The sequence below is a fragment of the Dromiciops gliroides genome, chromosome 1, assembly GCF_019393635.1.
Source record: "Dromiciops gliroides isolate mDroGli1 chromosome 1, mDroGli1.pri, whole genome shotgun sequence".
Lineage (NCBI taxonomy): Eukaryota > Metazoa > Chordata > Mammalia > Microbiotheria > Microbiotheriidae > Dromiciops > Dromiciops gliroides.
Window position 1 is genome coordinate 553632610 of NC_057861.1, and position 24649 is coordinate 553657258.

Genomic DNA, 24649 nt, shown 5'->3' on the forward strand with positions numbered 1-24649 from the left:
TCTGTCTGTCTCTCTCTAATCTATTTATCTATCTAAAATCTCATTTCATACTTGAAATGACCCTAGGAGGTAGGTGCTATTATTATTCTAATTTTACAGATGAGGAAACTGAGGCAAACAGGTCAAGTGACTTGCCCAGGGTCACACACTTTAGTAAGTGTCTGAGGTTGGATTTGAACTCAGATCTTCCTAACCCAAGGCCCATTGCTCTATCCACTGCACCACCTTGAATTGCACATAATAGGCATAGATGGTGCTATTGGCACTACTGAAAAGAATATCTTTGTCAATGAGACCCAAAATTTATGAAAATTTTGGAATATGTATGCATTGGCAATTGTATATATGTGCCATTTTGTATCAAACTACACATAATTAGCACAGCAGATGGAAAGCTAGACCTGGATTCAAAAAGACCTGAGTTCAAATCCAACCCTAGACATTTACTATTTGTGTGATCCTAGGCAAGTTACTTAACTGCCATCTGCCTTGGTTTCCTTATCTGTAAAATGGGGATAGTAATAGCACCTACCTCCCAGGATTGTTGGAAGGGTGAAATGAGGTCATATGTATAAAGGGTTTTGCAAAACTTAAAGGGTTATAAATGCTAACCATCATGATTATTATCTTTAAACATCCCAAGATGAACTTGGTTTCAGAACATTGGCACCCTTTGTTTCTCTAGTTTCTGATCTACTCTTCCCTGCTTTTGCAGTCATTGCCAAACCAGTCATAGGGATAGGACATTGATGTTCTGTTCTAACTTTTCCCTCATTGCTTGAAGTTTCCTATTACTCTTTTTCTCTAAAAATAATAATACCGATTGTCCCTCCTCCGTGTCCCACACAGTGAAACTTGTTTTTAAGTTTCTGTAACAACAGCTACCATTCATAAGAGGCAGCTTGGTTTGATGAAGAAAATGCTGGAGTTGTGGCCAGGAAGACCTGAGTTCATGTTTTATTTCTGACAGATACTGGTTATGTGGGGCTGGACAAGTCTCATAACCTCTTGGTATTCTAGGCCAGGGGTATCAAACTCAAATAGAAACCAGGGGCCACTAATCCATATGTAAAGATCCCTGTAGGTCACACATTGACTTAATTTTTTAAAATGTCATATAATCTTATGTCTTATTGGTTCTTTTGTTAAATATTTCCTAATTACACCTTAATGTGGTTTGGGCCAGGAATGTTATGGACAGCCCTTGGTCTACCAGGCTGCGTGTTTGACTCCTCTCCTCTAAGCACCTTTCCTTTTGGCCTTCTACACTCCATCTACACAGACACAAGACACTACATCTTCCTGCTGTGCATTTGCAGAGACCTCATCTTTGATGCCTAACTTTCCTGGCTTCCTTTAAGACTTTTTACTCAATTCTCATCTTCTGCAAGAGGCTTTTCCAGGTTCACCTCTACCCTAGTCTCTTCTTCTTCTTCTTCTTCTTCTTCTTCTTCTTCTTCTTCTTCTTCTTCTTCTTCTTCTTCTTCATTAGTGAGGCATTTGGGGTTAAGTGACTTGCCCAGGGTCACACAGCTAGTAAGTGTTAAGTGTCTGAGGCCAGATTTGAACTCAGGTACTCCTGACTCCAGGGCCAGTGTTCTATCTACTGCACCACCTAGCTGCCCCTACCCTAGTCTCTTCTTAAATTACCTTCCATTTATACCTTATATATTTTCCATGGACATAGTCATTGGCTTGTATTCCTTAGTAGAAAGTGAGCTTCTTGAGGTCAGGCACTACATTTTTGTCTTTATCCCCAATACTTAACACAGTGACTAGCACATAGTAAGTGTTTAATAAATGCTGTTGACTGACTCTTTTTTAAAAAACTAAAATAATAAACATTTTTATTTATAGTTTTGAGCGCCAAATTTTGTCCCTCTTCCCTCCCTCGACTCCCCCCTTCCTGAGGCAGTAAGCAATCAGGTGTGGGTTATGAATGTGCAATTATGGAAAACATTATCATAGTCATTTTGTAGTAAAAAAAACTTAAATAAAAGAAAAAAATGAAAGAAAGTGAAAAATAGCATACTTCAGTCTGTGTTCAATCAATATCAGTTCTTTCTTTGGACAGTATGCTTCATCATTAGTCCTTTGGGATTATCTTGGATCATCGCATTGCTAAAAATAGTTAAGTTGTTCATAGTTCTTCATCAACAATATTGCTGTCACTGTGCACAACATTCTCTTGGTTCTGCTCACTTCTAACTGACTTAAGAGTAAAAGTTGGGGGCAGCTAGATGGCGCAGTGGATAGAGCACCGGCCCTGGAGTCAGGAGTACCTGAGTTCAAATCCAGTCTCAGACACTTAACACTTACTAGCTGTGTGACCCTGGGCAAGTCACTTAACCCCAATTGCCTCACTTAAAAAAAAAAAAAAGAGTAAAAGTTGCAGAAAGGGTCCTAATTTGTAATGGTGGAAGGAATTCTTCACCTAGGAGTTCCCAATGAAATAACAGATCCAGCCCCTAAGCCCAAGATTTATATATCACTTTAGGCTTTGCAAAGCAGCTTTACAAATATTATGTCATTTGATCTTTTCAACCCTCTGAGGTAGGTGCTATTATTATCCCATTTACTAGATGAAAAAACTGATTCTCAAAGAGGTTAAGTTACTGGGTCCCACAGCTAGTAAGAATCCAAAGCAAGATTCTAACTCAAATCTTCATGATGTTGAGTCCACAACTTTATCTACTTGACTTGTTTTTGTTGTTTGTCCTTCATTCTTGAAGAGGATCATGACATTGGGAGGTGATATCATGACTTGCAGTGAATTGGATTTAAGTGAGACAGGACTGTGCAAAGTCACCAGCCTCACTCTTTCCTCCAGAGCCATCTGGGTCCAGTGGCAAGGTATACATCAGAATGAGTAGAGATGGCTCTATGTTTTGGGGGCAATTGGGGTTAAGTGACTTTTCCAGGGTCACATAGCTAGTAAGTGTCTGAAGCCACATTTGAACTCAGATCCTCCAGACTCCAGGGTCAGTGCTCTACCCACTGTACCACCTAGCTGCCGTAGAATCTAAGGGAACATAATAAATTGGAGTAATTGATTAGAAGTACCACAAGTACAAAGTGACAAAAAGCTGGGATTTGAACCCAGGTCCTGTGAGCCTAGAAATTCAGGGTTCTTTGCATTATGCCACACTGCCTACTTATAACTTTGTAGGATCAGCAACAGAACATAGAGTGAAAGAGGTTCACTCTCCATTTAATTTTTCTGAAAAGGAATAACTAGTTCAGTGATGCTCTCCTTCTGAAGTTGGAGTATCAAATCCCATTGAAGCTATGTCTCAAATTCTTCAGAAGCCATGACTTACCTACTGGAGGAAAGCTCTTCAGCTCTATTATGTTGAATTATACTCATCAGACTGCTTCTTTTAAGATTTCAACAGTAATTTGTTTTGATTTATTTTATTCTGTACTTGCCAAACATCAATTAACATGAGCATTTCTATATCTAAGGAAGAACAGAAAAAGAGAATTGCAAATGTAGCTCCAGTTTCCCCCAAGCCTGGGATGGCTGTGCATACTGCAACATATGTAGAAGGAGATGTGACTCCTGATTGGTAGAGAGAAAGTATTTGGCACTGGCCAAATACACATATAAAGGACTCATTGTGTTGCTTTCACACACTCTTCAGAAAGTATGCATGGACAGAGGACAATCCAAGGAGCCAGTTTGGAGGAGAGACTGACTTTGCATTGAAGGATATATATGAAGGCGGCCCCATTGTGTCCCTGGACTTGCTAGAAATTTCAGAGGCTGCTGAAAATGGACTTCATCTAAGTGAGTGTTCTCACTCTTCTGGTTTTAGCTGAGACTTCATCTCACTCCCAGCTGAAGAGTTCATTCATTCTTTGAATTCTTTGGTAATATTCTCATCTGTATTTTTCCAGTTTCCATTTGCTGTTTTGCTAGGATAAATGGGTTAACTCAATATTTGTTATCTGTGATGGTCTTTTTGTTAAACTGCTATTTGGTGGGAAGGTGCTAAGTTGTTGAGTGTAAACTAAGAAGTAACTTCTCTTTTGAGAGAATGAAGGAAGCCGCTTTTGTTCTGAATTAATCATCTCTTAGACTACCAATATCTATGGGGAAAGATAGGTATGGTTATACCTATACATTCTCTAGCTCTGTGCCCCTTTTAGAAAAGAGAGGCAAGATGCTTAGCCTTAGCAACAATGGGGCCAGCTTGCCCTTCTCTTTCAGCTACTGTGCTGTTGTTGTGAGCTTGGGCCTTGGTGCTCCTTCTGTTTGCAAAGTTGGAACAGACTAAATCATATCTATTCATGCCACCCACAAGGCACATCTATATATTTAGACAACCCATGTGGGCACATATATTACACATCCAAGAATCTCTTCTATGAACAGCTTGCCTCTTTTTTTAAAAGTATATAATAAATTCATGTTAGTTTCAAAGCTGTTTTGCTCATGGATGTACTCCTCATTGCCCTGTTCTCTTCTATGGTTTTTAATCCTTTATCTTTATAATTTGTCCTCCTTCTTACCCCTAGCCCTTCCCCTATATTTAAAAAAACAAAATAAAAAGTCTCCTGCATCAAATAAACCTCTTCATTCAAAAGAAAAATTGCAACCACACATAGGCCATATCCAAATATGTATGTCACAATCTGAATCCTATATTAAACCCCCTATCTGCCAGGAAGTGGATGGGATGGTTCATTGTGTGACTTTTTCCAGCAGTAGGTTGTTCCGTGTACCTCCCAGAAGTGAAATAACAATAGCTAACATTTATACAGCACTTTGGAGCTTACAATCTTTTATCTTTCAATCTATTATTTCATTTGATCCTAATAACAGCCCTATCATCATTCCTATTTTACAAATGAGAAAAATGAGGTAGACAGGTTAAAGTACTTGCTTCCTTGGTCAGATAGCTAGTAAGTATGTAAGGAAGGATTCAAACTCGGGTCTTCCTAACTCCACGACCCAGGTGCTTTCTATTACATTACCTAGCTGCCTCTACATGGAGAAGTTAGGGAGAAGATTCTGGGGGCAGCTAGGTGGTGCAGTGGATAAAGCACCAGCCCTGGATTCAGGAGGACCTGAGTTCAAATTTAGTTTCAGACACTTAACACTAGCTGTGTGACCTTGGGCAAATCACTTGACCCTCATTGCCCCCCCCCCCAAAAGGAGAGGATTCTACTCTGTTCTGAAAGTCTTTATGTTTAGTCCCCTGAAAATATATTTAGAATTTTTAATTTAGGTTACCTAGATCCTTCCCAGATGACCTTGACTACTGCCCTGCACTAACCAAACTCATCTCCACAATATCTATTTCTCACAAATTTCCTTAGACCTGGGATAGTTGCTGCCAGTCATTCATTACAAACTTTGGCCTCTCCTTCCATTCTGGATGGAAGAAGGCCAAAAGGAGTTTACTGCTTAAGCCATGGGATTTCATCAGCCACCTTAACTTCCCATGGGTGATTTCCTTTGGTTTAAGGTATCATGGAATACAGACAACTTTACTCTCCTACCTGGCTCTCTTAGGGTTTTTAATGGACACATCACCCTAGGCTTTGGGTCCTGAATGACTCCCTCTCCTAGGATCCTGGATTCTGATAGGTGAACTTTAACTTTAGCCTAGCCATCTCCAAATTCTGTCTTGCTTGCTTTCCAATTTTAATTTCACTTTACGTGTTGTGCTGTCCTATCACAATGTAGTAAGCTCCCTGAGGACAGCCATTGTCTTGGCTGCTTATATTTATATCTCCCTTGCCTGATACACAGTAAGCATTTAACAAATTTCTTACTTCCTCCCTCCTTCCCTTTTCCTTTCCTTTCCTTTCCTTTCCTTTCCTTTCCTTTCCTTTCCTTTCCTTTCCTTTCCTTTCCTTTCCTTTCCTTTCCTTTCCTTTCCTTTCCTTTCCTTTCCTTTCCTTTCCTTTCCTTTCCTTTCCTTTCCTTTCCTTTCCTTTCCTTTCCTTTCCCTTCTTGCCTCCCTCTCTTCCCTCCTTCCCTCCTTCCCTCCCTCCCTTCTTTCCTTCCTTCCTTCCTTCCTTCCTTCCTTCCTTCCTTCCTTCCTTCCTTCCTTCCTTCCTTCCTTCCTTCCTTCCTTCCTTCCTTCCTTCCTTCCTTCCTTCCTTCCCTCTTCCCTCCCTTTTCTTCCTCTTTCCTTCCTCCCTTCCTTCCTTCATTCTTCCCTTCCTCCCTTCCCTCCATTTCTTCCTTTTTCCTTCCTCCCTTCCTTCTTTCTCATCTGTACTCATAGAATGCTTCATTGAAGTAATGGTACAGATTGAGAATGTAGACTTTACTGCTGTCTTAGACAATGGAGCAAAAGTGATGACTATGTCCCAGTCGTTTTTAAAAAATCAAATTTCTGGGGGCAGCTAGGTGGCGCAGTGGATAGAGCACCGGCCCTGGAGTCAGGAGTACCTGGGTTCAAATCCGGCCTCAGACACTTAACACTTACTAGCTATGTGACCCTGGGAAAGTCACTTAACCCCAATTGCCTCACTAAAAACAAACAAACAAACAATCAAATTTCTTAAATTCTGAATTTAATAAATTCAGACAAATCTAATAAAATAAAATTAGGATTCCTTTATAAAGTAGAACAGAAGGAGAGAATTATGCATGAAACACTGAAACTCTATGAGCTCGAGCTTGCTTTTCTTTTTAAGTCATAATAAATTTTACATGTAACTTTCAAAGTTGTCTCCCTTGTCTTATAATTCCTTCTGCACTTCCTTCTGTTCTCCCACTCGCTTGCTCACTGGCTTGATAACTTTGTCCCTAGTGCCATTCTCCTTCCTATCTTTTCCACCACTATCCTGCAAATGAAGAGGAAATCAAAACCCTTGAAACAAACAAGCAGGGCCAAACAAAATTAATTCCTTCATTGGCCATGTCCAAAAATGCATAGTCTATCACCTTCAGTCAGGAAGTAGGTGGTGTGTATGAGAGAAATATTTTTTACAGCTTTTGAATGGGCTTGTATTTGGAAGAATGAGTGGTAAAACACTACCTATATCTGGGATAAATCAAGGTGAACTTGAAATTTCTCCAAAAAGGTTGCTGTTGTCAAATGGACAATGGACATCTTGGCTCTAGTATCTCTTGATCCACCATCTAACAGTGGAGTGTCATCACTAATTGGAACCAATTGCAGCCTATTTAGGATACTAACAGGATACTATAAACAACAGGCTAGGCTCTAATATGTGCATACTTTGAGCATCCAGGCAACCTACAGAGGTTTATAGGAGAAGAGGGAGTGAGTGTTGACAGTAAATAACAACTTCAGAGGAAGAGCCAGAGAAAGTTAATTTTGGTGACTCCAAAGACACTGGTGACTGAAGGAGTAAAAGGAATTCAGGCAGAAACTCAGCAAGAAGACAGGTGTGTTCTCATTGCATGAGTGGGATGTGTCCAGGAAGCAACCCACAGAATCCAACTCACTGACTCCCAACCTTTCTAGGAAGGCTCTATCCTTTTTCTGTGATGGATTACCTCAAAGACCTGCTGGTAAATGGCATCATTACAAGGGGCAGTAGATCATATACACAACCTATGGTGATTGTATAACAGAACAACAGAAAGATACAGATTTGTATAGACTACTAGATTTTGAACAATAGAACCAAAGAGACCCACTAAACCATTCCAAGAATTCTCTATCTCCTGGATCAGGAGGAAGCAAAAGCAGTACTTACTCTCAAGGAGCTTACATTCTAATAAAGAAAGACCCATATGGAGAAAAGTGTTCATTGATTATCATATCCTTTCATATCATATCATATAAATTCCTTTCCAAGAATTGTAGTGTTGATTTGATTATAGCTATCTGAGGTAAAGTTGGAGAGAAGGGGAGAATATGTACTGAGGCATGGCTTAGAGATGAATGGTAAATGGTGTGGTGAGTCTGGATCCAGGTAAGATAAAGTAAGAACTCACTTGGAACTCAGCATTTCAGGGTCTGGAGTACAATTTTTGAAAGGAAAAAAAGCATTAGTATAATTTTTTTAAAATACACAAGAAAAATCCATTTTATTTCTACCTTGTAAAACTTAACCTATATATGTGTATATATACACATGCATATATGGATACACATACATATATACATGTGTATATGTGTATGTTTATATATATGTATATATAAATATGTGTGTATATTATTAATGTGAATATATGGATCACCTGGATCTGATGGAGGTACCTTATTATTCAACGGGAGTTTTTTGAAACCCTGGATTAATAGGATTAATAGGAGCAAAATGTCTTTCAACTGAACTCCAAACTGAATCCAGAAAGCTAACAGATAAAAGACCTTACCTAATGACTTCTTTTCCCTCAGAATAGTAAGTCCCTATCTTATGGTAACATCTGGGCATCCTCATCCTTGCCAAACCCCTTTTTGGAATCCTGTAGTCTTATCATAATGCTTCTATATTTCCTCCATACTTGTTATAACTGAAATTGTTAAACTACTTTTTGCTTCTGGGTTGATTTCTGTATCATACTATTGAAACTGACAATGCCCTGTAATCAGTGGACTAAAACCATATATACCCTCAGAAATGGGGAGTCCTCCAAGCTTCTCTCTTAGGAGGGAAGTCTCCACATGATCATATGTTTTGTTAACTTTCTTCTTGGGACAATAAAATATTAAATTGATATGTTTTTTCTGTCTGTCTCTGATCTATTTTCATAGGAGGACAGGTATGTTTTTTCTGTCTCTGATTTGTAGGAGAAATTAAACATTATTTCTCTGATCTGTTTGTAGGAGGCAGGCAGATACAAAAGCTATATTTTAATATTCGACAGTACATACACACACACATACACAAAAACCTACATATATATATAGATATATACACAAACTGTTTTAAAATTTGAATTTTTTTGGGGGGGGGAGACTAAGTTTCCTGTTCTAAAAGTGCCACAGCTATTCACTGGAAGTCCCAAGGCAGCCTGGCAGCCTAGTGCCTCTCTGCTCTCAGGGGTTTACCAGATTAGTGAGATTTAGTGTTTTAGATCTAACGTAGCTCAGAAATTCTGACCTCAAGATATTTACCATTCTCAGCCTCTCCCAATGGCAGGGATTATATGTGTGGGCTGCTATGCTCGGTGTATTTTGGGGGGGGGGCAGGGCAATGAGGGTTAAGTGACTTGCCCAAGGTCACACAGCTGGTAAGTGTCAAGTGTCTGAGGCCCGATTTGAACGCAGGTCCTCCTGAATCCAGGGCTGGTGCTTTATCCACTGTGCCACCTAGCTGCCCCCTCCAATTAATTTTTTTGTTTTGTTTTGTTTTGTTTTGGCAAGGCAATGAGGGTTAAGTGACTTGCCCAAGGTCACACAGCTATAAGTGTCAAGTGTCTGAGGCCGGATTTGAACTCAGGTCCTCCTGAATCCAGGACCATTGCTTTATCCACTGTGCCACCTAGCTGCCCTCCTCCAATTATTTTTTTTTTTTGCGGGGCAATGGGGTTTAAGTGACTTGCCCAGGGTCACACAGCTAGTAAGTGTTAAGTATCTGAGGCTAGATTTGAACTCAGGTACTCCTGAATCCAGGGCCAGTGCTTTAACCACTGTGCCATCTAGCTGGCCCCCTCCAATTAATTTTTAAGCTGTGTTTTCATGATCCCTTATAAAATATATTTTTATTGCATTATGATCAGAATAGGATGCATTTGGTATTTCTACTTTTTGTATTTACCTATGAAGTTTTTATGCTTAATGTCAATTTTTGTAATGGTACCATGTACCACTAAGAAAAAAGGTGTATTTCTTTTGTGGTAAAAATTATTTGTGGGGGCAGCTAGGTGGCGCAGTGGATAGAACACTGGCCCTAAAGTCAGGAGTACCTGAGTTCAAATCCGGCCTCAGACACTTAACACTTACTAGCTGTGTGACCCTGGGCAAGTCACTTAACCCCAATTACCTCACTAAAAAAAAAAAAATTGTGGTAAAGATTAATATTGAAAATTTTTAGCTGAATCATTTGGGAGGGGGCCACACCTGGCTCACCCTGAGACTGCACATGCTACTAAGCAGCTTTTGAAGGACCTCCCCTTTTGTGGGAGGAAAACTCCATGGGAAGGCAAGGCAATTTCCAGTGGGTGGGGCTTTCAAAAAGTCATGCTCTTTCAAAAGGTCTAGAGAGCAGTCTCTAGTGGTGGGCTCATGGTGGCAGTTCAGAAGCACGTGTTTCCGTGCTGGGTCTTGGGCATGCTGGTTCTTGGCCTGCCGGGCAGTTTGGGATTTGGTGAGTTTTATAAAGGAAAATCCTAAATTCCTTTGAACTAGCTTAATCTCTGGGATCGCATAGACTAAGTTTAGAGCTAAGACTATTCATCTGTATTTCTACTTCCTTATTTCCCTAATTGGTTTCATCTTTGTGGTCTAATTAATTCCCAAGCAATAAAACCTGATCCTTTATGAACTAAAGCTCAGAGGCTCCTTTTCTTGTTGGCCTGGAGGTATATGTAAAAGGGAAAGTTAAAGGGGGAGATTAATGCTCAGTATATCCAATTTTGGCCCTCACAGTATTGGCAACCTCGAAGGGACCTTACGGACCCTCCCACCCTCCCTAGTTTGGCCACAAGCCAGCTAATTTGGTGGACTTTCTCTTACCCCCCCCTCCCCCCACTGACTTTCCCTCATTTTTCTAATCTCCCTTGCTTTAAGCCTTTAAAAGCCTTGCTTTAAAGAGTAAAGCCGGGGGCAGCTAGGTGGCACAGTGGATAAAGCACCGGCCCTGGATTCAGGAGTACCTGAGTTCAAATCCGGCCTCAGACACTTGACACTTACTAGCTATGTGACCCCGGGCAAGTCACTTAACCCCAATTGCCTCACTTAAAAAAAAAAATTTTTTTTTAAAATTAAAAAAGAGTAAAGCCGGCCCAGTTTGAAGGGTAACATGTTTGAATATTTTTTCTCCCTCATGCTTTTCCTCATTGGAGCATTTTGGGACTACTTAATGTCCAGATTCAATCAAATGACCTACTCAGTCTTTTCTCATTGTCTTATGGGCTTTTTCCTCATCTATGTAGGACAAAACTTTTGGTATAATGGAGTGGGAGAGTCTGTCCCCCTCACCGGGCATATGTTCAATGTTACTGAGGGTATTATAGCCAAATTTGAATTTTGCCGTGAAAATATTATCATAGCTCTAATGATTATACAGTTTTTTAGCAATATTGTGATGTGGTATTTTTTCATAATAAGGGGGAAAGAGAAAAAAAGGATATGACCATGTTAGACCACGTGGCAAGAGAGATGCTAAGACAGCTCCCTATGCTGGAGATAACCTGAGTTCAGAAACAGATCTTGACCAATCTTTAGAATCAGATCAGCAGAAACTGCTCCCCTGCAGGAAGCTGTAGAACATACCAAAAACGGAGCGCCAATTCAAGTTAGAAAACATCCCCTTTAAACCAAGTGACTTGAGTGCATGGAAAACAATCATCCCTAGTTTTGAGAAAAATCCAAACATTGTAATTTCACAGTTAAGGATTATATTTAATGCATATCAACCCACTTGGGCTGATGTTACTTGCCTTATGGAAACTTTACTATCCCTGGCTGAGATTGAAGATATTATCTCAGCAGGAAATGCCCTTGTTGGAAAGGGTCCGGCCGTTGTGGCGTGGCCTCTCAGGGATCCAGAGTGGAATTATAATAATAACAGGCAATTCTAAGAATTAAAAGACACTAGGGAAACACTTCTGAAGGGAATGGAATCTTGCTCTAGAAACCCAAAAACCGGCAGAAATTTTTAAGCCTATCTTAGGAGGCTAACGAAAGACCAAACAGATTTTACGATAGACTTTGTGAAGCCCCTAGACAGTACACCAGATTGGATCTGGTAGATCTAAGAGATTCCTATATTGTTCTCAACACATCTGTTTATAATTCACTGCCAGAAATCTGCAAATATTTTCTGACACAATGTCCAGACTGGATAACTCTCACAGTAGATAGGATTAAGGAACTTGAAAATTATGTCTTTGACTCAGATGAGGAAAGTCCAGATGGTCCTAAACAGAGCATCCTGGCACCAGCCTTTCCTAGTCAGCCATTTAAATGCCAAAACAAAGGCACTAAGGTGTATTATTACTGTGAAAAGGAGGGGCACTCATTGAGGGAATGTAGGACTTTGAGAAGAGAATCTAATTACAAGCAAAATCAAAATAGAAATAGATCTTTTCAGGGGAATACAGAGAGACAATATCAGAATAACTATAGACCCTATCAGAGAGGTACAGAAAGACAGAACCAGAATCAAGGTAACCAAGGTCTCCCTCAGAGTGGGGCACAGGACAGACGAGACAAAGGGGAAGAATGGAACAAAGATAATAAAAGCCACATATTCCCAGATCTGTATTTTTTGAATGTACTTGTGCCAGTCCATTCACCTCTCCAGAGTAATGAACCTCATGTGACCCTCAAAGTGGGAGACACGTATTATGATTGTCTGCTAGACACAGGAGCTTCTAAATCAGTATTAGTAAGCAAACCAGACCCTGGGTGTAGAACTGTAGGATCTTTGAATGTGGTAGGAGTCTCGGGAAAAGCCCAAAGAGTGGCAAAATTAACCCTTCGCATGGTATCTATGGGGCCCTTAACAGTGGAGCATTCATTCTTACTTATGGCTGATGCCCCTGTAAATTTATTAGGTCATGATCGCCTTTGCAAGCTTAGAGCAACCATATCTTGTGCTCCAGATGGGGCTGTCTCCCTACAATTGCCAGAGGATACTGTTCACTTATTACCAATTTTACTTACAGAAGCTCAAGGAGCAGTAGGGGAGATATCCAAAATTCCCTCTGACATTCCTGAGTCTTTATGGGCCTCATCCCCTACTGAGGTGGGGCTCCTTAAATCTGCCATGTCTGTTACCTTTAAGGTTAAAGGGGGACCACCCCCTTCCATTCCACAGTATCCATTGTCTAAGGAAGCAATAGAAGGGATCACTCCTATAATTGAGGCTTTGAAAAGTCAGGGCATTATTATTCCATGTCATCACTCTCCATGCAATACTCCCATTTTGCCAGTTAAAAAACCCAAGCCTGGGCCAGATGGTAAACCTGTTTATCATTTTGTGCAAGATCTTAGAGCGATTAATAATCATGTTATCCCTAGGCACCCTATAGTCCCAAACCCTGCTATGATAGTGTCGTCCATTCCCTGTGATGCTATGTGCTTTACAGTGGTAGACCTCTGCTCTGCCTTTTTCTCCATACCAGTATGTAAGGACTTCCAATATTATTTGATTTCACCTGGAAAAATACAGTGGACTTGGACTAGACTCCCACAGGGATTTGTAAACAATCCCACATCATTTTCCCATTCAATTCTCTCCAGTATCTTTCATATCTAGTTTATCTAAGATTTCATTCATCTCTTTGGTTTCTTTCTTATTTATTTATTTTTTGTTAGAGTTATGTAGTTCTGAGAGGGGAAGGTTGAAGTCCCCCACTATTATAGTTTTGCTATTTCCACCTGTAATTAATTCAGCTTTTCCTTTCAAAACTTGAATGCTATAGCATTTGGTGTATATAGGTTTAGTATTAATATTATATCATAATCTGGGCAGCTAGATGGCGCAGTGGATAGAGCACTGGCCCTGGAGTCAGGAGTACCTGAGTTCAAATCCAGCCTCAGACACTTAACACTTACTAGCTGTGTGACCCTGAGCAAGTCACTTAACCCCAATTGCCTCACTAAAAAAAAATAATAATAATTAAAAAAATATTACATCATAATCTATGGTACCTTTTAACATAATATAGTTTCCCTGTTTGTCCTTCTAAATAAAATCTATTTCAGCTTTCGTTTGCTACCCCTGCTTTTTTGTCATCAGATGAAGCATAATAAATTCTACTCCAGCCTTTTATTTTTACTCTAATCATATCTCTCATTTTAAAATGCTTTAAAAAAAACAATATATTGTCAGATTCTGATTTTTAATCCATTCTGTTATCCATTTCCGTTTTATGGGTGAGTTCATCACATTCACATTCAAAGTTATAATTATTAGTTGTATATTTCCCTACATCCTATTTTCTTCACTGTTTATCCTTCTCTCCCTCTCTTTTTACTCTATTCTTCCTCAGATGTCTAATTTACCCTTGACCACTGCCTCCCTAATCTGCACCCTCTAAGAATCCTTTCCTTATCCTCTCCACGTTCTCTTCTATTCCTTAATCTATCCACCCAAAGAACTTCTGAAAAGCAAGGGTTTCTACTACACGGACTGGGATTTGGCACTGGAACTCAGATTTTCTGAATCCCAATTCCCGCCCGGAACGCTTTCTACTCCTCCAAGCTTCAGAAACAGTACTCGGAGGATTCTGGGAATTGTAGTTTTAACGGGGGTGGGGCTCAGGCAGTTCCAACCTCGGGCGCATGTTCTGACAATACGGATCTGAAGGTGTGGTCGGTCTTAAGAGTTACATTAGATCGATCTAACCCACAGGTATACTTGTGACCCAGGAGTTCGCTCCCCCGCTCCAGAACTCCACGCAAATTGTGTACATTTGTGTGTGTGTTTCCTGTTTGTGCTGGTGGCTGGAGGAGCGACGGGAAGTTCGCCTTGAACCCAGGGAAAAGCTGAGCCACTTACAATCGAGGCATCTTCTGCTTTGCGCAGTTTTGTCCTCACCTGCTCGCCGTATGTCGATCGCTTCGGTCTCCACCTGAGATCGCGCCGCGCACTAAGGGACACAGACTGACCCTAGGAGAAGGAAAAACGGACCCGAGCAATAGAATAGAGAGAGAAGAGAGAGCGGGGGTAGGGAAGGGAGAAGAGGGAGAGTTGGAAAAGACGGGAGAGAGGCGTGGAAGAACTTGTGCTTTGCCCAGATGAAGGAATGGGCTTCATTGAGGGATTGGAAGGAAGCAGATTTCCTGGCTCAGGGGCTGGTTTGACAAGGGGGGCTTTTCTCCCTTCTTCTTTTGGGAATGTGAGGCCTAGAATTGATTTTTGAAATGATACTATATTTTGTGGGGACGCGGAGTAAACAGTTTTGGTGCTGCTTTGATAGAACCCTACGCTTGCCGGCAGGAAGACCGGAGTTCAAATCCCGCCCCAGACACGTATTAGCTGTGTAATCCTGGGCATGACATTTAACTTCTCCTAGTCCCAGTTAGCTCATCTGTAAAATGCGTTGGTAGGGGAAGGAGAAGGGATAGTGTCTTTTCCAGCTTTAAATCTATGACCATTTGGGTTAGGAACTGGGCCTGTGATCCTATCCTATATTGGATCCAGTAGAGGATCAACGGCTCTTGTGATCCTATCAGAAAGTTCCCTCAACCAATACAAGTTGGCATCTTCTCTGTAGTTTAAGATGTTAGCGAATTGCTTAGAACCTAGCCCTAGAGCTCTGAGATGTGAAGTGGCATTCTAGCCCTAGGAGGCCAATATGGGAGTGGATAGAGAACTTTCTATTCCAGGCTACCTCTTCTTGCCAAGGAACTTTGTACTTTAAGCCTTTCCTAAATAACTCACATCTTTCTGTCATACGAACAACTATATAGCATGTCTTTTTCCAATGACATGCATTCATTTTTGGTACCTTTTGTGTTGGGGAATTATAGCAGATGCATTATAGCAGATGCATAGAAAAGTAAGATCGATTCCTCCCTTGTAGGGTTTACCAACCAGGCAAAATGGATATAATTTTCAGTTCTGGGCAACTGGTCCGGTGGGAGGTATAATCAGTTCGTGTATTTGTCTGCACATGTATATTTCTACGTAGAGGCAACATGGTTTAGTGTTAAAAGCATGGTACTAGGAATGCAGAGATCTATGTTTAAGTTCTAGTTCTGACAATTTACTTGTCTGGCCTGGGTTAAGGCAGTTAACCTTACTGAATCTCAGTTTTTTCATCTGTACAATGCATATAAATAAGACTTGTACTACCTAATTGGTAGGGTAGTTGTAAAGATACTGTTTTGTAATTAAAATACTTCATAGCTATGATCCATTGTGTGAACTTGAAGCAATGCTGAGAGCTTAATGCCTTGTTTAACTTCATATTTCATTGCTGCCCCACTTTTTGGGTCATTTGTATGTCCCTATCTCTGTAGAGCCTTGAGGTCTGAGGATATGACAGGAGCTCCTTGCTCTCTCCAGCTAACCATTATCTATGCCCTCAGCTTTACCTAGAAATGTATGCAGATATTCAGCCTGAGTCTGGAGAGAACTGACTACTGGGAATGCAGATTTGAAGTCCATCGTGGTAGTCCCAGTAGAAAGATGCTGGCCCTGAATAAGATGACCATCTCCTTCAACCCCCAAAACCTGGACGTACAAGAACATAACAGAGTCCTGAAAGTAGATACCTCCCTTGATCAGGTCATTGCCCTAGGAAGAGAGAAAAAATTTAACCCAGAGGCTTCTCGCCAGAACTTCAGATGTTTTCCATACCCAGAAAAGGCTGGACCCCGTGAAGCTGTGAACCAGCTCTGGGAACTCTGCCTTCAGTGGTTGAGGCCAGAGATTCACTCAAAGGAACAGATCCTGGAGCTGTTGGTGCTGGAGCAATTCCTGACCATCTTACCCAGTGAGATCAGGACTTGGGTGAAGTCACAGTGTCCAGAGAATATTGAGGAAGTGGTCTGCTTGGTGGAAGATTTGACTCAAACCCTTGAGGAGGAAGGTGAGAGCTGCACAAGAATAGAGGGAAAAAGCAAAGTCTCTTTAGAGTGTGAGTGGGGAAAATAGACAACACAGCTCCTCAGAGGGGTCCTCAGAGAAACAATTGTAAAGGGAGGAAAGAGAAGGAGAGAAAGCAGTTTCTGAAGTGGATGAGGAAGCAGGTACTACCTAGCCTTTTGAGGACAATGAGTAAGAACCTTTTTAATAATCCCAATATTGGTCCTCTTTTCTTATAACATCCAGTCAACTCTGTGTCTTACAGGTTCACTAGATGCAAAGCACATGACCACAAAATAGGAAACATTTTTACAGCTTTATTCTTTTAAGAGAACAAATATCAAGCACAAACTATTCTTACTTTCTGTATACTTTCACAGAGGTGTTCTCCAAAGCAGTGATGTCAGACTGAAATAGAAATAGGGCCTAAATATACATAAGGATTTCTGCAGGCTACATATTAACTTAGAAAACCACATATTAACATTATCTATATTCTATTGTATTTTTCATTTATTTTGTTAAATATTTTCCAATTACATTTTAATCTAGTTCTGGCAGTATTGGCCTGAGGACCATGTGTTTGACACCTCTGTGCCAAAGGTTTATAGCATTCCCATCTATGAATATGATGAGTGAGCATTGGGTTCTGCTTATTATTTTGCATTAATAATTCTTTTTATCTTCTAAGGGCCCTTTGAGGTCAGGCATTCAACAAGCATTTACTAGTACTTACTTAGTCTGGAAATTTGCCAGCTCTAGAGAATACAAAGCAGTAAAGCATATATAAGTATCCCAGTTATACAGATGTTCAGTATGATCCTCTGTCATAGCGAAGTTGTGGTTAAATTTATTCTGTTTCACATTACTATTATAAGTAAACTATACTTTCTAATAGATAGAAATATTCAATTTCTTATAAAGCCATTTTGTGCAAGGATGTCAGCCAATTGATTCATTCTATATTCTATCACTTGGGGAAAATGATAATTTTTCATTAAATGAGCATATTACTATGGAAAGATCTAGAATTACACACTTCAGATGGCATTGGAGATTGAATAGTTATATCTTGACATCTTTTATGAACCAGAATTCTGTCCTTGGAAACTTGCTGTGATCACAGGAACCATATCAGATCTCCAGGTTGTAACTGACATTCTCTCTAAAAATGTCTGAGCCTTAGGGTTGGTATTGTTCCTATCCTTTCTCCACAGCTTCATGTTCTTATGATTCTTCTCTTCTTCAAGAAGAAAGCACAGAGAAGGAAGAAATGTTTCCAGTAACCAAATTTCTGGTGAGTTGCAGTACCCTTTCCCTTTCCCATTATAGTCATCAGTGTAGAAACCTTTCCGTTTTCCTGAGACTTCTGTCTCAACCAAAGGCTTTTCTAGAAATCAGAACCTCTATTGTTTTCTCCTGGGAGGCTGAGCACATCCTGGTGGCGAAATATTCTATTGTCTGATGATGTTCTCTGCTTGATGGAACTTTCAGTAATTCTTTTTAAAAAATTTCAACTTAAAAACTTAAATGTTAACACATTTATATGTAAAATAATAAAAAAGTTATTTTAGATAAAACTGAATGTTTTACAAATTTGATATTTTTTTTTAGTATAAAATTTAACACTATAGCATCTATACTTGTTTGTATCCTTCGGAACTTCCTTTTGTTCTTTTCTTTGCATGTTTAAATGGTTCACTGATGCCCTTTTCCTTCTCTTCATCTTTTTTTTTCATCTTGAAAAACTTTTTAGCTTTATAAAACAGAATTGTCTATTTCGTATCCTATGATCATCCCTTTCACATGCTGGGTCTCCTTATCCATATTTTCAGAAGATATTTCCCTCCTTTCTCTATTTTTTTTTTGGTGAGGCAATTGGGGTTAAGTGACTTGCCCAGGGTCACACAGCTAGTAAGTGTTAAGTGTCTGAGGCTGGATTTGAACTCAGGTCCTCCTGACTCCAGGGCCGGTGCTCTATCCACTGCGCCACCTAGATGCCCCTCTAATTTTTTTTTTTTAAAGATTAAATAATGTTTTATATTTAGATCATATCCACTTGGAGCTTTTTGTGATAAATGATGTGAGATGTTGGTCTAAACTTCAACTGTGGCCAGACTACTTTCCAGTTTTCCCAGCAATTTTATCAAATAAGGAGTCCTTACCCCAATAGTTGTCATCCTTAAGTTTATCAAACACTATGTGACAACAGTATGTTCAGTTGCTTCTGGGTCTTTTGCACTTAATTTGGATCATCTTATTTATTTTTTTGACTAGTACAAATAATTTTGAAGATTAATACTTTTTAATATAGTTTGAGATGTGGTACTAGTGGACCCCCTTCCTTCCCACTTTTTTCATTATTTCCCTTAAGTTTCTTGACCTTTTGCTCTTCCAGATGAATTTAATTTTAATTTTATATGGTTGTACAAAGTTATTTTCATATTTTCATTGGTATGATAATAGATGTGTAAATTAATTTAGTAGTGTTGTTATTTTTATGCTCAATCACTAACAAATGAGTATGTTTCCAGTTATTTAAATCTCCCTTTATTTCTGAAAAGGGTTATTTTTTTGTAGTGGAAGTCATAAAATTCCAGTGTTTTGGATAGTAATCTTTGATTCATGGTGGAGTGGTTTCTGTGTGGTATTCAATTGGAAATTAATATTAGAGGTGTGATTAATCAACTAAATACAAGTTTTATTAGGTCCGTAGTTTTTGGTGGTTTTAGAAGAAACTGCATACTCCTTTAAAGTTTACAGCTACCCTTTAAAAGACAAGGAAATAAGTTACTAGGACTCATGTACCATTTATCCCAGGGTATCATTGAACAGCATGAAGCATTAGGAGCAGATTATGAGAAGCAGTTTGTCATTGGCTAATGGACTTCAGTGGCTCTCAAAACATTTTAAGTTCTTAAAGAGCAGGGGTCCACATTTTTCTTTTGTCTCTCACCAAGTCTGACATAAAATGGAACACACAGTAGATATGCAAGAAACAAATGATTTGGGATCATTTTGTAACCTTAACAATACCAGAATCATCTTACATATGCCCTATTCATTTGTCCTCTTTCCCCCTATAAGGAAAAAATAGGAAATTCACTGTAGATAAGCATCAATTTGTTTGTTTATTTTAGGAATCAGTGACTTTCAAGGATGTGGCTCCTGACTTCACTTGCGAAGAGTGGGAGCAATTGGAACCTGTTCAGCAGGACCTCTGCCGAGATGTGATGTTGGAGAACTATAGGAACTTAGTTTTTCTTGGTAAATCTTCCCCATGTGACTCGAAATTCATGCTTTTGGATTTTTTAAAGACTCTGGGATGTCAAAGTTAGTTTTGTCTTAGTTTGTATAAACTAGAAATTCTTTAACCTTTTTGAATCAAATCACAGGATTTTTTTTTTTCTTTTTGCTCTGTGTTCCCAGGTGAGAAATCTTTGCCCTGTAAGGACTAAATTTGAACATCAACTTTGTTTACTCATTTCTTTCTGTAGTTCTACCCTTTTCCTATCCTACACTCACCTTTGTCCCACTTTTCTGTCAAGAACCTAGTTCATATACTTCCAGGTATGGGAGAATTGTACATTTTTATTACAAGGAACAAATGACCTAGATGTCTCCTTGAATCCACATCAAACAGGTGATCTATCCCCCTGTAGTCTGTGGGAACACAGCATGAAATATTCTTCAGAAATTCTTTTGTTTACTTCTTGAGCCTTCTTAGCATATTCTCTTTTCCTCCACTACTCATTCACTATCAAAGGGATTTAACTGTATAACTTTTATTCCCTTTCAGCATGAATAATCCATTTACCGTTTTTTCCCCATTATCAGGGCTTTCCACTTCCAAACCAAATGTGACCTCCTGGATAGAACATATGGAAGTGCCATGGATGCTAGAGAGTGAAGCTCCAAGAGGCATCAGTCTATGTAAGTGAATGAAAAGCTAACAGCTGGGAATGTACTACAAGCAATATATCAGCTGGTCAGTCAGGGAGAAAACATCTTTGAAATGTTGGCCCAGGAATCACTCCCCTAAGCCTTTCAGGTATTTGGAGAAGGGCAGAGGCTAACTGGCTCCGTGTCCTGCATAGATTTTTAATTGCCTATATCCTTCCATTTTCTAACTTCCCACTCTCTTCTTAGCCCAGTTTCAGTATTCAGCAGTTTATGTAAACTGTTCTTAAAGGTCCCCACTCATTTCTTATACTTAAATCCTGGGATCTTTTCATTATTTTCATAGTCAGCCTTTCTGCCTCATGTGACAATCAGAATATTTATTACACACTTACTTTGTACCAAGCACTATTCAGTACTAGGCACTTGGGATACAAATACAGTGAATGAAACAATCTCCACTCAATAAGAACTTATATTTTAATAGAGGAAACAATAAAGGGATGGATATGTGTGTATGTATGTTTGTGTGTGTGTGTGTGTAAATCTACATACAAACACATAAATACAGAATAGTTAAAATATAGGGTAGTTTGAGAGGGAGGACCCTGGCAATTGGGGGAGGCAGAAAAAATTTCATGTAGAAATTGGTACTTGAGCTGAGTCTTGAAAGGTTTCTGTGAGGTAGAGATGAGGGGAAAGTTCATTCCTAGTAAGGGAGACAGTTGGTGCAAAGGTATGGAGACAGGAGATGGAACATCATGTGTGAGGAACAGAGATAAGTCCAGTTTGTCTATGTACAGTGAGGCGAGGAAGATTTAGTATGACCAGAATCTCAGGTTACCAGCATTGAATGAGACCTTATAAATCATATAGTTCAACCTATACCTGAACAAAATCCCTTCTGTTAACTTAGCCATTATATTATCATCCAGCTGCTTGAAGACTTCCTTTAAATTAGTCCACCAGTAAACATTATTAAGCTGTGTGAAGTGTTGGAGACAGAAATACAAATAACAGAATAATCTTTACTCTTAAGGAACCTATATGCCTAGGCAGCCCATTTCCTTCTTTGGCCTAGGAGTTTTGATTTACTTTGTAGGTTGAGTGGAAGGGTGAATCATGTTATAATATTATAACATTATTATTATAGTAAATTTAATATGATAGTTTTATGCATGGTATATTAGAAAGATACAGGTATATGTAGAGGACTTGCAGTCTGATCCTATCTTGCTTTCGCTTGTTCATAATATTTCAACAGTATCTCCTTTGTTTACTCTATGATTCTATTTATTCTTCCCCTTTTTGAGCCTCTTCAGGATAGCAGCCCTTTATTAACAGATGTCAATTATGATAATAATATCATCTTTTTAACTTTCCAAAACTCTTTGTGAAACAAGTAGTACAAAACTTACATTTCGTACTGTAGTGGGAAAGAACCATAAACTTGATTTTTTTACAAGACTTCTATCCAGATCCCAGCTCCATTCCTTAAAAACTGTGTGAGTGGCAAATGAATTAACCCCATTTGATTCATAATTTCCTCATTTACCAAAAGGTGGTAATAATATTTCTACTACCAACCTCACAAAATTGTTAGGAAATGCTTTTTCATACTAATAGTATATATACAAAAATGAATTATTTCATCATAAGCATGTTCTCCCATTTTATTACATTCCTAAGGTAATAAATTCCTTTATCCTGGCAAAGGTTACATTTATATATTTTTTTAAATGGCTTTTTTCTAGATTGGGATAATGGACCTGAAACTAAGGAGTTATTTTCAAAATGGAAAACTTCTTTAGAAGAGTCATCTCACGGGGCGACAATAAAAGTTCATAATTCCTGGAACTCTGAATTAGGAGAAGCCTTCAAATGTTATGACATGTTGGTAAGGCAGCAAGGCCAACAGAAAAATCATTTGAAGCTAGGAACAATCACTCACGAGGAAAATCTAAATAAAATTAAAGATTCTAAAAGCAGTGAATTTGGGAGAAGCTTCAATCTGAGCTCAATGCTGATTACACAACAGAGAACTCCATTAGTGAATAGTCTCTCTAAATATGATATACATGGCAAGAGCTTCAAAGATAATTCAGAACTATCTGAATATCCAAAAATCTATGCAGAAGAGGAATCTTTGAAGTATAAAGAATTTGGGAAAGTTTTCAGCCAGGATTTACAGCTTAATCTTCATGCTCATCATTCTAGAGAGAAATCCTACAAATGTAATGAATGTGGGAAAGCCTTCACCAAATGGGCAAACCTTACTCGACATCAGAGAATTCATTCTGGAGAAAAACCATTTAAATGTAATGAATGTGGGAAAGCCTTCACCCAGAGAGCACAACTTACTCAACATCAGCTTACTCATAGTGGAGAGAAACCATTTAAGTGTTATGAATGTGGAAAAGCCTTCACTCAAAGGGCACACGTAACTCAACATCAACTTACCCATAGTGGAGAAAGACCCTATAAATGTAATGAATGTGGTAAAGCCTTTACCAATCGGGGAATACTTACTGATCATCAGAGAATTCATTCTGGAGAGAAACCTTATAAATGCAATGAATGTGGGAAAGCCTTTACCAAGAGGGGAATACTTACTCAACATCAAAGAATTCATTCTGGAGAGAAACCCTATAAATGTAAAGAATGTGGGAAAGGCTTCAACCGAAGTACACACCTTACTCTACATCAACACACTCATAATCAAGAGAAACCATTTAAGTGTAATGAGTGTGGGAAAGCCTACAGCCAGATTTCACAGCTAAATACTCATCAAAAAGTTCATTCTGCAGAGAAACCCTATAAATGTAATGAATGTGGGAAAGCCTATAGTCAGATTTCACAGCTTAAAATTCATCAAAGAATTCATTCTGGAGAAAAACCCTATAAATGTAATGAATGTGGGAAAGGCTTTAACCGGAAGACACACCTTACACGACATCAGAGGATTCATACTGGAGAGAAGAACCTTAACCATAGTAGGGACTTAATGAATGTTTGTTGAATTGAAATGTTTTGTTGAATTCTAAGTTGCCTATGTCTAATATATTGCCATAATTTAAAAGGCTAGTTATACTTCAGAAAAGAAAATGTTAGTCTTGCATGTTCAGTGAAGTCATGCTGAACTTTTAATCATTTCTACTTCCCTATTTTTTATTAATTTGACAAACATATACTTTTCCAACTATACAGAAAAAAAGATTGTATACAATACAGGAAATCAAGTATAATTAAATTTAACATTGCACTACCATCACAACCCTGTGTGTCTTGTGTCCTTTTTTCTGTTTATTTTTCAGTTAATTTTTTTCATATTTTTGTGCATAATTATTCAATTCACTTACCAATTTTTTTGGCTTATAATTGAGCAAAGTAGTTTCTTGATAGTTTCTTTTATTTATCATTGGTTGTAAATTCTTATTTTTCATTTTTATTTCTGACAATTTGATTTTCCTTTAAAAATTGAATTAGCTAATGGTTTGTCTATCTTATTAATTAAAATCAAAACCTAGTTCTTAGTTCTTTATTTTCAATTTTATCACATTTAATTTTTAGAATTTCAGTTTTTGTATTTAGTTGAGAGGTACTGATTTGTGGCTTTTATAAATTAATTTATTTTTTATTTTTATCTTTTAATTATTTTTATTTTTGGTTCATCTGACCTTGAAGAGCACTAGCAAACATGAAGCATATATAAAAAAGAACAGAAATAAAGGATTGTGTCTGAATTTCTATTGTATATAACTTGGATTTTAAAATAATAATAAATTCAATGTGTTGATTTCAAAACTCTCCTTGTCTGTCTCTATGATTTTTCTAGTATTTTTTTAGTTGCCCAACTCATTTATTTTTCTCTTGTTTATAAAAATGTTTCAAGATTTAAAATATCATTTAAGGATTTGTAAAAAAATTATTAACTATATCTAATCTAATCTGAAAAAATTATAGAACTGTACTTATATGAAAAATTATATCTATAGAAAAATTATAATTGAACTATAAGTCCTGCTGCGGTCACCATTCAAATGTAAGAGTTATTTTTAACTGACTAGGTGGGCCCTAATCTGACTGGGGGACTAATCTGGGGACTTTT

The 24649-nt window shown here is 38.5% G+C and overlaps 1 protein-coding gene across 5 annotated transcripts; it reads left to right on the plus strand.

Moving 5' to 3' along the window:
* Positions 1–3725: 3725 nt before the first annotated feature.
* On the plus strand, positions 3726–24169 carry LOC122736116 (zinc finger protein 287-like). Of its 5 annotated transcripts, none has more exons than XM_043978182.1 (6): positions 3726–3790; positions 16143–16645; positions 17859–17938; positions 19782–19908; positions 20479–20574; positions 22296–24169. In XM_043978182.1, exons 2-6 carry the CDS (start codon positions 16159–16161, stop codon positions 23558–23560), a joined length of 2055 nt encoding a protein of 684 aa, XP_043834117.1. In that variant the 5' UTR covers positions 3726–3790; positions 16143–16158; the 3' UTR covers positions 23561–24169. The 5 variants fall into 5 exon arrangements, with proteins under 5 accessions (XP_043834117.1, XP_043834109.1, XP_043834091.1 ...); XM_043978174.1 differs by lacking the exon at positions 3726–3790 and adding an exon at positions 14368–14460; XM_043978156.1 differs by lacking the exon at positions 3726–3790 and adding an exon at positions 14660–14775.
* The last annotated feature ends 480 nt before the right edge of the window (positions 24170–24649 follow it).

Coding starts and splice junctions, on each gene's coding strand:
- LOC122736116 (XM_043978182.1), top strand. CDS start 16,159: ATGCAGATATTCAGCCTGAGTCTGGAGAGAACTGACTACTGGGAATGC. Junction 19,909..20,478: donor TAGGAACTTAGTTTTTCTTG/GTAAATCTTCCC, acceptor CCCCATTATCAG/GGCTTTCCACTTCCAAACCA. Junction 20,575..22,295: donor TCCAAGAGGCATCAGTCTAT/GTAAGTGAATGA, acceptor GCTTTTTTCTAG/ATTGGGATAATGGACCTGAA.